Source organism: Convolutriloba macropyga, chromosome 11 (genome assembly GCF_964194025.1).
Source record: "Convolutriloba macropyga chromosome 11, txConMacr16.3, whole genome shotgun sequence".
Lineage (NCBI taxonomy): Eukaryota > Metazoa > Xenacoelomorpha > Acoela > Convolutidae > Convolutriloba > Convolutriloba macropyga.
This window is the reverse complement of record NC_134478.1, coordinates 3,474,563-3,489,043: the sequence shown is the minus strand read 5'-3', so window position 1 is coordinate 3,489,043 and position 14,481 is coordinate 3,474,563. Positions and strand designations below refer to the sequence as shown.

The 14,481-nt window shown below is 35.9% G+C and overlaps 1 protein-coding gene across 1 annotated transcript in view; it reads left to right on the top strand.

Annotated features, from left to right (window-relative positions):
- Window positions 1-232: 232 nt before the first annotated feature.
- Window positions 233-14,481, top strand: part of LOC142349713 (uncharacterized) — a 59,270-nt gene continuing 45,021 nt past the window's right edge. The window contains exon 1 of the mRNA XM_075401446.1: window positions 233-354. Coding sequence (XP_075257561.1) covers window positions 256-354 — 99 coding nt within the window. The 5' untranslated portion in view covers window positions 233-255. The remainder of the gene's footprint in view (window positions 355-14,481) is intronic.

Here is a 14,481-nt window from a genome sequence, read left to right as displayed (position 1 = left end):
TCTTTGCAAACTGCGGAAACAAGGATTTTTTTCTACCGTGTGCTGTTGCCTGATTTGCGTTATTGATTTAATAAGTGAAAAAGATGTCTTTGAGCTGTATTTTGTGTTGATGAAAGATAGATCCCGCAGGCACAGTTTTCTAATTATCGTCTCTGAATCAAAACTACCAAATTAAGCGTTTTTAGGTCTAATTAAATTCTCTTCCCGGTGACTGACGGAAACAGCGGGGAAACATATCTCTATTTTATTTTATAAATGGCTGCCTACAATACTTTTTTCCCTGATATTCAGTTTCAAAAAAGTCTTCAATCGGTAGATCTTATGAACTTAAAGCTGTACAGCGAAATTCCTATGGTAAGTTGAATTGCAATGTCCATGCCTCAAATAAATTTATAAGGGTTTTGCAACGGCAGGGTCAATTATTATGAAGGAAAACATTTTTTATACATTTTTATACAAAGTTTTATACATTTGAAGGGCTATGTCACTGACATGACTTCTTATATCGAAAACGAACGGAAGTGATTTTCGACACGAGCCACACAACACAAATTACAATCATACAAAACACTCGCAATCAAAGGAAACTAATATATTTAATCTAAATCAAAATAACAAACAACATTTTTTAATAGCACATTCGAACGATAACCCCCACCCAAATTAAGTTGTTTTTGATAACAGGCTAAAAGCGCTGAAATGAGGACGCCGAGAGGTGGGTAGAAGGCTCGATGTGGGATAGAATATCGATTAAAACTTGTTAGAGAGTCATAATGTTATGAGGTATTGTTTTTGAAACTCTTGTAGAGAATAAAAGTTAATCCTGCAAAATTCTTGCAAAAAATAATCATGAGGGATCTTGCGAGGCGGCATTTAAAACTAAAAGAACAGCTATGGAGAATAACTTAATTTTAAGGAAATCTTATTATTCTGGCGTGATAGCCGAGAGGTAAGGTGTGTGGTTCACACGCCAATGATTGAGAATTCAATCCACTGCCTCCGTGAAGCTGTCTGTGTAAGGATGAGCTCTTACCTAACCATAGCTTCAGGTTGACCATAGCCTGACCAATGATGGCTGCAATAATGGTACCATGTGAAAGTCTCAGATAAAAAAAAGTGGCCCTAGTCACCAAAAAAAGAGCATTCATGCTCACCAAATGAACAGTCTGAGATGTGGGGAATAATTGAAAAAGGACAGCTACTGAGGACAGAACAGGCTACTGTTAAAACACTGCAGACATAAAGCCTAATGCTACTCCGCTGCGATTACGCAGAAACGTATTCATTTATTTATTTCTATTTGCAGTAACAGCATTGTATCTTCAAAGAAATATAACAAAATAGAACTACCAATACTGTCTTCTTACTGTACCATAAACAAGGAGTGATTAGAACCAAGACTCATTAGAGTGGTTTTGAATCAAGATTTTCAGGAAATTACTCTGTATATTTAGATATTTCAACCATCATGCCGTCTTAAGAATCAAATTAGGAGATAAATGACAAGTTATCCTGACACCTACTCGAAAGAAGCGTCAATATCTCCATGCGAAAAAAAACAAATACAATTTTTATTTCGGAAAAAATAATAAAATTTGGAAAAAATCTATGTACAGCGTGCACGACAGCTTAACAAGGAAATTATCGAAACTGCTTAGGAAATTAGCTCATCAAAACTGATGTGCCAATGGTCGTGAAAAATAACGACGAAGATGAAGACTATTTGAATTTCGCGTCCGAGTAGACTCAGTTTTTTTTTCTCCCTTTGTGTCATGGGAAATGGTGAAACCTATTAACGTGCTCTTCAAAAGAAAGAGTTTTCCTCTGGAAAAACAATTAAATCCGGTACTCGAACAAATTGGAGTTAAGTTCTTGTCAGTTATATTCGACCAGATTTGATTTCACAGAAGCACAAAAGTCTTGCGTTAGTTACCAATACACGAAAACTTTCTTGAGAGTGGGACCAAAGTACAAATCAAAGAAGGACAAGTCTTGAATTATAATCCAATTTATAAATTTCCAGCATTATCAGGCTCAGACAAACTAAGTCAAAAATGCCCTAGGAGCCTGTATCTCAGAGACAAACAAAATATTAAAAACAAATTGAATTTTTTTTGAAGATTTGTGGACAGCTTCAAAAAACAATTTAAAAAGTTAACATTTTAATGAATATTTTTTATCTAAAAATATCTAAAAAGGCCTGAAATCAGTCCACAATAATCAAGCTTGGGAATCAATGACAAAGGAAGAAATAAAGAAACAAATATTTAGGAATAACGCAAAAATCAGATCTTTTTTGAAAATCAGTAATGTCAAAGTAAGAAATTAAACCATACAACTACAAGCCAAACTCTTTAACCAAAGCATACCAGCACAAGTAAAAAAAATCACCAATTGTAATTGCTTTAAACAGTTAACACATACATATTTCGGATACAAACCGTATCTCAATCAACAAAACAAATGGGTAAAATTAGGATTGAAAAGATTGACCGAAAAATGCGGCAGTAGAAAGCCAACGAAAACTGTTCTTTTTTTGTGAAACTAACCAATAAGAGCATACGAAAAACAACAAAAACAAATCAGACTTAAAATCAATTCTCATTTTTAAAAAAATTATAATAATGAAAATGGTAACGTTGATCTCAAACAATAAATGAGATTCCTGATTAAGGACGAAACAAAACTATAAAAAATGAGATGAACTGATGACTACGAAAATACAACTAATTCTCGTAAAACCTCAAAAGGCAAAGTTTTTTTGAACACGAATAGTGTACAAGAGTAGTATATAGGTGAGCGGAGCTGCCCGGGGGGTGAAGACCCACATGTTTAAGATACGCTATAGCGGTTTCAAATCATTTCGGTCATCATTGAGTTATCACATCAATGTATAAAGATAGGTAATAGATTTTACTTGTATTAAGATTTGATTTTTGACAGTAATGTATAAAAATGGGTAATAGATTTTACATGTATTAACATTAGAGATATGAAAGCAATGTATAAAGATAGTTAATAAATTTTACATGTATTAAGATTTGATTTTCGTCAGTAATGTATAAAGATAGGTATATGATTTTACACGCATTAAGATTGGAAATAAGACAACATCGCATTAAGATTGGTAATAGGTCTTATGTATAAGATTTCTCATTAAATTTTTTATCACAAAATAACAGAAAAAGGGTTAACAGATAGCAAATTGAAAAATGAATCTGTGTTATATTTTTAATTGTTCTTTAACGCAGTTCATAGCAATTATTGTAAACTTTTGTGTTTTTTTTATGCAAGTCTTTCGCTCGACATTTTTGCGCTTTTCTTCTCGAACATTCTTTGACTCCTAAAGTGAATTTGTCACGCTTTCGTTCTTCATTTGAGTGATCGCTAGTGCTCCGAAGTTGCTAATATAAAAGCGGTTGCAGCATAGCAAAATTAAGTGACTCGTAGCCGAGTTGGTAGTGAGTTTGGCCATGGAGCGAGAGGTCAGTGGTTCGAATCTCGGTGGGGTCAAAGTTTTTTTGCATCCATAAAGAAAAAATTGGTCTAGACTAAAGACCATCAATTAAAGTGCCTCACATGTCGTTCAAGAGCATTTCTTTCGACATTTGTCTGTTTATGTTTCACGATGAGTCATCTTTTTAAGCTATTGTTTTAAGGTACCTGGTAGCAAACAGTGCTCAATAAGACTAAGTGCAAGGCAGAAAGTTCTACAGTGCTAATACACTTTCAAATATTCTGAAGAGCACCTGTGTTAAGAATAAGCTTATTCTAAATAATGAGTTTTCTATGAGACGTTTATCGATCAAACTCATGATTGTTGTAATTTATAGTTCCTAAATCACATATTTATCATGAAGGATTTCACAGCAAACTATAGCTAATTTCGGAGACTGTACAGGTAAAAAGGATTATCTCAAACAACTGATAAAAACGAAGCAACATAATCAACTCAACTCTGGGTTAACTGGAATAAAAAAGGATCAAAATAGACTTCTGTTGAACTAATAACATTGTATTGGTCTCCTTATATGGATGTCTGAATTGATACACACAAAAAATTCTTATTGATAGCTACGATGAAAGTTATTCAATCAGAAGTGCTAGAACAAAAGGGAATTCAAGAATTTCCAGATGTTTCTTTATATCAGAACAAAAAACCTTGCTTGATTTTTTCATCCAGGGTTGTCTGCAGATCTGGTCAACACCTTGCAAAATGGGTCAGAAAACTTTTACATGCTCAGCTTGAACTTTAAAAACCCGGTTCGGGTTTCCTTCAAGAATGATTACTTTAAACAGTGGACTCATCAACATGAAAAAAATTTTATTACAATCACATCACATGTTCACAAGCGTACAATTGATTTAAATGGATAAAATGACAGAAAAAGAATCAGAAAGTTTAGATCATCAAAGGTGTCGTATGAATTCCATCTGCATCAACAAGTCGTTTTGGATAAAAAAACGAGAGTCCTTTTTTAGTTTGCTCATAAGTTAGAATTTGGTGATTTATAGTTCTGAATCCTCTGTTAGTTGAGGCTATATTCAATGCATCGTCCAGGACTCGTCTGTATTTCTGTAAAGGTCCATCACTGTTTTCTTCCAGAACACTCTTGTTGAGTCTTTTGCTGCTGAACTTAGTTTTGTTCGTTACTGAATTATAGCAACAGTACGTTTTGCTACATAAACATAGCATTTCAGTACATCGGAATTCCTCCTTGAATAATCCAGGCTCACGCTTGTCATGTTTTTTATGTTTATCGCAAAAAGTTCTTGGAAAAAAATTACTTGTACTATTAGCATGAAAAAAATCTGTACAGTCATTACTTCTCTTCTCACTCCAAATACTCCTCATTTCTGGTTTAATGCATTCATAGAGATTTTCATGAGCCAGCGCCAGATACAGAGAATCAGTGTCCATTTCAAGCTCCTCAAATTTCTGAACATCACAGAACTTGTCAAAGAAATTGTAGTAGAGCTCCAGCATTCTCAGTTTAGCATACTGTAAGATAAAGAATCCAACAATTATTGGTTCCGATGCTCAACAGTGCTTTTTGCAAGCTCAACTTCATATATATCTGGTGTAACGTTGTTCAATCTTCTAAAAAGACGATTATTAATGGCTTTATGCGTCTTTTCATCGTTAAGATAAAGAGTTTCTGTGTGTCGACTTCGATCCATAATCTGATAACCATACGAGTTGTTCCCAAGTAATTTCATAGTTTCAGCAACAACGCTAGAGTCCGGATTTTCATCACCTTCTCGTCTTGCATCAACAACAGATTGTACAAAACCGTTGAAACATTTTTGCGGGATATACTCAAGGAATCTGTGGATTTTGGTACAGCGAAGACCCAGCTTCAACTAAAACTTTAATAATGGTGTTATGACTATTCCATTGTTTAATTTGTAACTCGAAATCAACATTCGTTGTGGTTTTAACAATAACGAGTTTCTTTCAGCATAATTCAGCATGAATTTACCTATATTCTCTCTTCCAACATCAGGAACTTCTAAATCACACTGTACATATCCGAATAATTTATCTTCCTGTATCCGCATCAACAGCGTCTCACTGCTCAAAGGTAATTTGTAGGGGAAATTTTTTCTAACGTGGTTCTTCAACATGGAGTTCTTCTGAACATGATCCCACCCTTCACATTCTCTCATCTCTATAACTTTGTATCCTTTCTTTTCTAGGTAAAGCTTTCGTAAGTTATCAGACTCACGCTTCCGGATACCATTTTCAAATTCGTCCTTATCAAGACTTGGTTGAGTTTCTCTACAGGGACAGAAGTGGTAGTAGCATCCAAGGGCTTCAAAAATTGTTTGGCAGTGACCACAAAAGCCATCCACAGTAAAAGAATCAATTTTTTTCTGTCTTCCAGTCGTATAGGAGCTCTCAATAGTTCATTGGTGTCTGTTTGCTTGATAGAAAGACATTACCATGTTCTCAAACTTCCTGATTTTGTTTTGACGAGCTTTGAACTTTTGAAGATCGCTATCAAACTCCCATCTAATGTAGAGTCCAGTTGGCATCGCTTGGCACATGGAGAAAGGGTACAATTGGCTAGCATCTATTCCAAGTATTGCTTTACAGACACTATTTGACCTCCGGATGAATGTTTTGTCTACAACAGCTTTCCTCGTAAACACTATTGATGGACCACCAGTCATTTCACTTCTTATTTTCTCATGCAAGTCTTTGTCAGCTTCGATGAAAGGGTAAAACTTTCTATCCATCGATTTATGAAGACAGATATCTGCTAAATTGGGTAGCGTGCAACCAAGCTTTAACATATCAATTTTCTGATCGTGATAAAATTTCATCATTTTCTTCATTGCTTGTAAAGTTGGTACAACATCTTCGTTATTATACCAACGAAGGAAATCTCGAAAAGTTTTCATTTTCTCCACCTTCCACAACTCTTCTAGGAGAGCATAGTTTTCTATTCCAGTTCTAGGCTTTTCTTTCAGTCCCATTTCCCGGAGAACTACTGACTCCTCTTTTCCAGATTTAATCAACTTTTCGAACTGAGCGAAATCTTTTTCCAGTGGATTTAGGTTTTTCAGTTTGCTGAAGAAGGAATCGTAATGTGGAAGATGGTTACAGTCAAGTTTCGATGGCGAATCAAACCACTCATATGGGAAATATCCTTTTGTCTCTTCGGATTGATATGCTTTCAGAAAAGAGTCCAGAGTTGTTCCTCCACCGAGAAAATTTACTATATCAAGAAATTGAACATCTCCAAATTTGAAAGAAATAAATTGATTTGCCTTCTTGATTACCGTAGGTGTAGCAGCTTTGTCGTTGAGGAGATGAGGAATGAGATAGCTTTTGATTAAATTCAGATCATACTTTCCACTGTTGAATCCAAAAACTGGCAGAGTGTCAACATAATTATTGAAATGACACTGGAGATCAAGGAGCTGCTTTTGTTGGTATCGTAAGAAATTTTTAGAAGCATTTCTATCTTCTGTTTCTATCTTCTATTTGATTGAGCTTCGGAAATAATTTGCAGTCTGGAGTAAACATCATTCAACCTGGTTTTGATCTCTGCTTCCACCTCCAAGAACTTGGATCTCATATCCACCTTGTTTTTTGCTGCTAGTATTTCCAGTTGAGCTACAAAAGATATGATGAGACGATTAGGATCGTTTTCGCATATGAAAACTGGTTCGTCCAACAAATTTGAAGAGATTGATACCGATACAGGTACATGAGTACCAATCCATGATGTTGTCGCTGTGTTATTGAGATCAACTGAATGAACACATATTGCTTCGAAGTCGAAGACGGCTAAATTTTTGAAGAGAGTATCATCTGCTGGTTAAACAATTGAGAAGTTGTCAAGCTTCTCAAACAGTGTTTCTCGCAAAGAATAAACACCTCGCGGATAGACATTTTTCACTCGTTCTTTACAAGTTTTCAAGTGACGATTGAAGTTTCCGGAATGGTTGAAAAAGACATCACAGCTGGGACAACGAAGTTTCTTGAAGAATTTGTTGATATCATTAACATAACAAATATGGTTGTTACAACGAAGCAATTTGATGTTTTTATCATATCTTTCAACGCTTCGTCGTACAAGTTCACCGATAATTTCACCCTCTTCAATGTCAAAATCATAGATGAAAATGTTTTGTTTGATTTGTTCTTCAATTATAGGAATTTGATCAAAGGAAACACCTGTAAAGTTTTCAGGGTCACAACCACTTGCAGTAACAAAATTGTGAAAAATTTTCATTGCCTGTAGTTCAACATCTACTGATCCAAATAAATGAATAGCAATTGCACGGAACAAACACAAATTATCGTTATACGGTTCATCGTGTCCATTTGAACGCAGACAATTTACTTCAGGGTTCCTTAATAATGGCTCTGGAAGAGGCGAATCAGTGCAACCCATAAGTATATTCGTAAGAAGCGCTGCAAAGACAGTAACATTTGTAATTACTGTGAATCGCCATTTCGAGTTTTGGCGTTCCTGTGTACATGTTTCAACCAAGTCAAGTTTCTCAATTTCGTTCTGGATGTTTAATAAATCGTTTCTATTGCTTAGCAGAAAAGCTCGGTCCAGCAGTAAATTATTTTCATGCGGATAATAATATCGGTAATCGTTTGTCTCTATATTTCGCAAAATAAACCCCAATGCTAGGTTAACTTTTGCAGCACAGTTGAGGTTTGTGAAAACCTCATCGATGTTTTCATTGATCTTTTTGTTGTCCAAATCCGATAAACTGAAGTTGAAAACTTTCTGTCTGCCATGCTCAGCATGCATATCGTCAAGTAAATGCTGACAAGCTGCCAGTTCTTCTTTCAATGATTCGCTATCATTATCAATTTTCTCCATAATCTCACGAACACGGTTTGTGCGTGAGGACCCAAATTTTGTGCTAGCTTGATGTGCTTTCTTGCGATGCAGTTGAAGTGAATAGAAACTTGGGAACTGTTTCTGACAGACAAAACATTTCTTCAATGTATTACTAACTTTTGCTCCGTGAGCCTTCGCAATATGGTATGATAATTCTGCAGCATTTTTTGTCGCAAAATTACAATTCCCTTTCTTACAGTAAAGCGTCCCCATCATACATGTCTTCCTGTGGCGAGCAATATTGGTCTTTACAACAGATTTTCCACATTTTTCACAGTTGACGGCCAGGTTTCGATCTTTTGCAGGCATTTTAAAATAATTGGGTACGTTTAACTATGGAATGAACAAATAGATGTTTTATTTTTATTGAAAAGTATTGACAACTGAGTCTTAGAATATGAATAAACAAATGTCTCTCAAGTTCTGCAGAAATTCAAGGTGTATTCATTACTACATGCGAGCAATAAAGTTGAAATATTTGTTTATGTTACTAAAAATAGATTTCATTTCGAGTCCTCAACCAAGCACGGCAAAGTTTGAAAAACTTCGTGAAATTGCGACAGCCCTTATTCGTGTACAGAAGTTCAACAACCCTGATTTGTTTTATTAAAGTCTAGACAAAATTTATTCGGTTTGTTTACTTAATGTCTCGGTTTGTTTACTTAATGTCTAGACAGAATTTATTTGTTTACAAGCAGTAAAAATAACAATGTAAAGAATTTTCGTCTTCGAACGACCTTGAAATTTTGTTTACACCATGTTATCAACTCAAACCCAATAATTAATAGAGGTATATCACTATTTACTCACTCAGTTTAGTCTCTTACTATGGTTGAAGCTATGAACGAAAACAGTCCTGAATACTTCAAAAAATTTCAAAAACGATTCAAATACACTATTTGCGACAAAGAACCAAAACCTCAAGGTTCTGGAATAGAAAATTATGCATACGGTTATCACTCGTCTTCGACTCTTATCGATGGTTGTTCGTTTGGTTCCAATCATTGGCATCTCATTTTTGAAGATACAGGTCCCAAAGATAAAATTGTTTTTTCTTCTTATGCTCCTGCGACGATACCTTGCCTTGTGACTTGTTTTAAAATCCCTATTTTGCCTACGGAGGAAAATTTTGTTACTCATGGTGCTATTGTCTCTCGCTTACATGTTGCTGTGGAGTACTTGGCAAAATTTAATCAAGTTTCAACCAACAAAACTAAAAGACAACTTCCTCTGCCTAACCCTGCGGAAAGACTCTCAACCATTACTACTACCACTTCTAACAAACGTGCTTCCACTATCCCCGATGTGATTGTAAAACGTTTTTGTCAACTAATGCTTGGTGAACATTCTTCTTCTCTCTATCAGATTATGGATATAATTTTAAGTGGGCAGGGAAGATTTGTACGTGAGACTTCAGACTATTTAATAAACTTTCAGTTCTGTAAAAATTCTACTGTCTAAAATAGTGTTGTGATAGAACATTTAATTCAATTTCACTCCATATGTTTTAAAAATGCCAACAATTGCAATTCATTTACATCAGGTACAAATGGAAACTTACTGCTATAGAAATAATGAGCAATATAGATGCAAAATAAACCACAAAGTTGCGAGTCTGCTGATTGCAGGGGAGACTGAATATCTCTTCTGTGCTCCATAATATCCATCAACATATGTAAATCAGTACATTGCTGTAAGCGGGAGAAAATGTCTTTATAGGCAGTCAGAGGTACTGCTAACGGATCTGCAAAGTATAGTACGGGGTATGCGTAGCGTTTCGCAAGCATCACCCAATGTGAACCAATAGAATCAGCTCGCGATGCATTCACAATTATAAAACTGTTAACTGGTAAATTTAAGGGATAATTGTCAGCCGCATAAACACCTCGAAATTTAAATTTGAGATGTTTGCACTTTTGAACATGAATATAAATTTGTTTTTCATCCATTAGTAACCATTCATAGGTAGAACATTTTTGGATACGTTTCTTGCAGAGTCAATACACACAGTAGACAATTTTTCTCCCAGGAAAAAAAAATTAAATGTTGTTTGGCAAACCAGTATCAAATTTCAGTTCAACCGATAATGATGAGTTTGTTAGTTCAGGATAAATAAAATCGTGTGTCGCCTCTTGCGTGCTAGTTAGGTCAAAGACCATTATAAAGTGATGCGCAAAATCACTTAGGGGTATTCCATGACCGTTTTCAACATAAGCTAGGGCACTCATTGAATTGTAATACAGGCGCTTGTTATCATTTGTTAACATTGGAGTGCCAACTGTTGCGAACCCGTTTCGATAGACCGTAATTTCACTCAAATCAAACTTTTGATAGTGGTAGGGATTGATATTGTTAGTTCCAATGAATGCATTGCTCCTGCACAATGCAACAATCAGCCGCCTTATTGGTTCTTTTGTGAAAATATCTTCATGTTTCGAACTAAGTTGACCTGCTGTTGCGAGGAACGTTTTTGTTATTACTTCATTGTAGCGATACATTGCCGGAGTTTTTAGGAGTGTTTTTTTTTCAATGGCTCCAACAACGTTGTCTGACACTGTCATCTTTCTAACAAATAAGTTTACTTCATCGATTTTAACTTTGTAATTTTTTGCCGCTGTCTCACTAATGGTAACAAAATCATCTTGCGATCTTCGGAAAGAAAGTCTTAAGGTAACACCACTTACTAAATGTTTTTCACAGGAAAAGAAATCAACAGCGAGCTTTCCATATAAAGTAATTTGTTCCGATTCTCTCACAGCTACTTGCCTTGCATCTCTTGAAGCTGCAGCTATACCATCGGAGTTCGGCTCATACTCGTAACCTTGACACTTTAGCCAAGTTTCCTTTGCATCGGCTCCAGGTGAAAATTCTGTTTCAATAAAACTTTTATGAGCATAGTGTCCATTAGCTGAGGAAATTTTTATTCCATTTGCAGAAACAGTACAGTCGGCGAACAGTGAATGAAGAACCTTGTTGAAAAAATATGCAGCATCAGTTGCGGTTGCATCGCCGGCGGTATATCGCAAATCAGTTCCATCAGCATTTTGTATTCGACATTTTACTTCCAAATAAATTTTCTGCAAATCTATGAAATTGTTGCGATCGCCTACAACTTCGAATTTGAGCGATGATCCAGAGGGAGAATAAAGTGGTCCAGTTTTTTGCTCAAATGATTGATCAAAGGTGACTAGCAAAGGTGGTTTTTCAAATAAATCCAAGGAACTGTGAGTGGCTTCGGAAGGTATTACAATATTAGTTCGCATTATCGACTCGAGAGAAACAATCCAGTCGACTTCTTCTTGGCTGTGGTTTTCGACAAATGATTTTTTTAGTGGATCGTTTTTTTGTAGGTTCGAGGTTTAGCATATTGTTGTCTTCGACGTTTAATAACTTGCCGGCCTCGTGTTATGCGTGAATGGAGAGAACCACCAAATTGTTTTCGGGCTGTTTTTGCAACCGTGCTTTTCAACGCCGGCTTTGCCGACTTTCGTTTCGTTGCTACTTCAACCAACTCAGGTGCACCCTGCACTAAAAGCTCTCGGCCAATTCTTTTGGCAGCGGGCCATATAATTCTTCTTGACAATGGTAAAACAACTCTTCCAATACCTGCTGCGAGGGCTCCAAAGCCACTTCCTCTTTGACGATAATGACCGGAGAAATGTGGCATTGACTGTGATGCTTGGTTGCTGTAGTAAGCTTCCATTTCACTTGATTTTTTGAAACTTTAAGCCTACTATCACTTTTCCTGTACCAATAAATGGAATAAGTTTTCCGGCTTCGTTCCTCAACTCCACTTTAATATTCTGAATATTGTTAGAAAGTATGGGCTTGTAATCCAGAATTGTAAATGTCTTGTGATGAATGGGTGTAACAGTGTTTATGCTGCCGTTTCTTAGACGCCTTTCGGTCTCAATGATTTTAATTACAGGAGCTCTCACGTCTCCAATAATTCGATATTCTATAACGTCTTTGTAGACAAATATTAATTGTGAGCCACAGGTTATATCAACTGGAAAATCACTTTGGTGTCTATTGAGAGTTTTGTGTGATTTGTATCCAATATGAATGTATCCATCATGCGAGTTGTCTTTTATACCCTTGAAGCCGAGAATACTTGGAACTTCTTCGTTTTCAAAGGAAAAACCCTCATTCGCTCCGAATTGTAAAACCAGTTTATGAGTAATTTTGTCAAAAGTAAAATCAAATTGTTTAAACTGAGCAATTCGCCTGAGTTCATCCATTAGTTGATCCAAGCTACTGTAAATGCCTTTGCGAATTTTTCTGAGGTGTCCACTGCGATTATTTGAGGCGTCGATTTCCACTCCCGAGTTTTTATAAACGACTAACCCGTTTGAATTGACGTTGTTGATGTTTGATGGGAAGGATATTGAAGATAAAGCTACTTGCCATTCTCCATCCAAAATAAGTGGTTGAGATAACTGGTTACGGAATTTTGCCATTGTGTTTTCACCAAAAACTTCCATTGATGCGTTGGATATTAGGTCGATTGTGAATTCTTTCGCGGGATTCATTTTATTCGTCTGCAGTAACTAACACGTTTACTTGGACTAATTCCGGTTCATAAAATTTACCTTCAATTATAACGTTGTTTGCATCTATAAGATTGTACGTTGGTGGACACACGGTAGCAATTTTGAATATCGTAAAAACTTCGTCTGTATAATTTTGTTTATAACCTTTTCTGAAATTTTCGTCGTGCTTTGCAATCCTAACAAGGTCTCCTTTTTCGTATTTTGGTTTGTACTTTGTTGTGTTGATTGCTAATGATATTAAAATTGGTTCATGTTTTTCGAAAACTTTATTAGGTGCTAAATGGGTTACCCGGTTAACACGACTGTTTATAGTATTTACAAACTGGGGTAAATCTTCAATATATGTCCAAGTCCACTTTTCTTCCAAATATTTGTAAATGATTTTTTTAAGCGATCGAATGTTCCTCTCTGCAAATGCCGACTTGATTTCGCTTTCTGTTGTATATAAATGAATTCCTTTTTTTTCACAAAATTTTTTGAAATCTCCTTTGAACTCTGATCCCTTGTCTGTCCATACTTTTTCTGGTTGTTTCTTCTTGATCATTTTTTTGAACGCTTCAACAGCATCTTTTGCATATAAAGCTTTCATTGGTTGAACTCGTAAGTAACGTGATAAAACATCCACAGCCACTAACAAATATTTTACACCGTTGTTGTGTTGGGCAACTTTATCCATATACGCAACATCGACAGACCAGATTTCATTTATTCTATATGCAACAGCTTTCAGTCGGGGAAAACTTTTCATGAATTGTCTGTAATTTGTGTACGGGGCTTTCGACTGAAGATAGCGAACAATTTTGTCTCTGGTGAAACCGCTAGCCTTCTTCAAGTTAGCAATGCTACCAAATGCAGCACTGCCTTTAGTGTACAATTTGTCTAACTGTTTAACTTGATAGGAAGTAATTCTCCCAGGGGCTGGTTGGTTTGATTTCTTTTTCTGCCTCTTCAAAGTTTCTCTGGTCTCTGTCAGAAGCTTTTGTTTTCTTTCGCTGGGATTTTGAAGCAACATCTTTGTCCGACTCATATTCCAAAAATTGCAGTCTCTCTTCAGATGATAAATTTAGAAACTTTTTGGCGTATGTGTTACAAGTCAAATGCGACCCAATATCGAGATGCGTTAATATACTGAATTGTTCGAAAGATAGTTTGCAAGTGGTTTGCTGTAGATTGTAAAGAAACGTAGCAGCAAGAACTTCTGTATTTGTACCATTAATAAGCAATCTCTTTGATGAGTCCAAGGAAACAGAATCTGATTCCTCTATTATGTCCAGTATTGTATTCGCTCTTTCAAACTTTATCCCCTTCAAGATTCTAATATCATTCAGCACTCCTTTTTTGATAGTCGATGTGTTGTCTGTCGTAATTGATTTCGCCATAGACTCGTTTATTGTACTTCTATCATCCACTGAAGCGTCAGTTTGTTGTTCTGTATCCTGTTGCGAGGCAGAAGGAGCTGATGGTGACTTGTTTCTCTGGAGAAGCGATATCTGGTTGGCTGGATTGTGAATATTTTTGTTGCTGAGTAATTGAGAGACATGATGTTGTTCTCT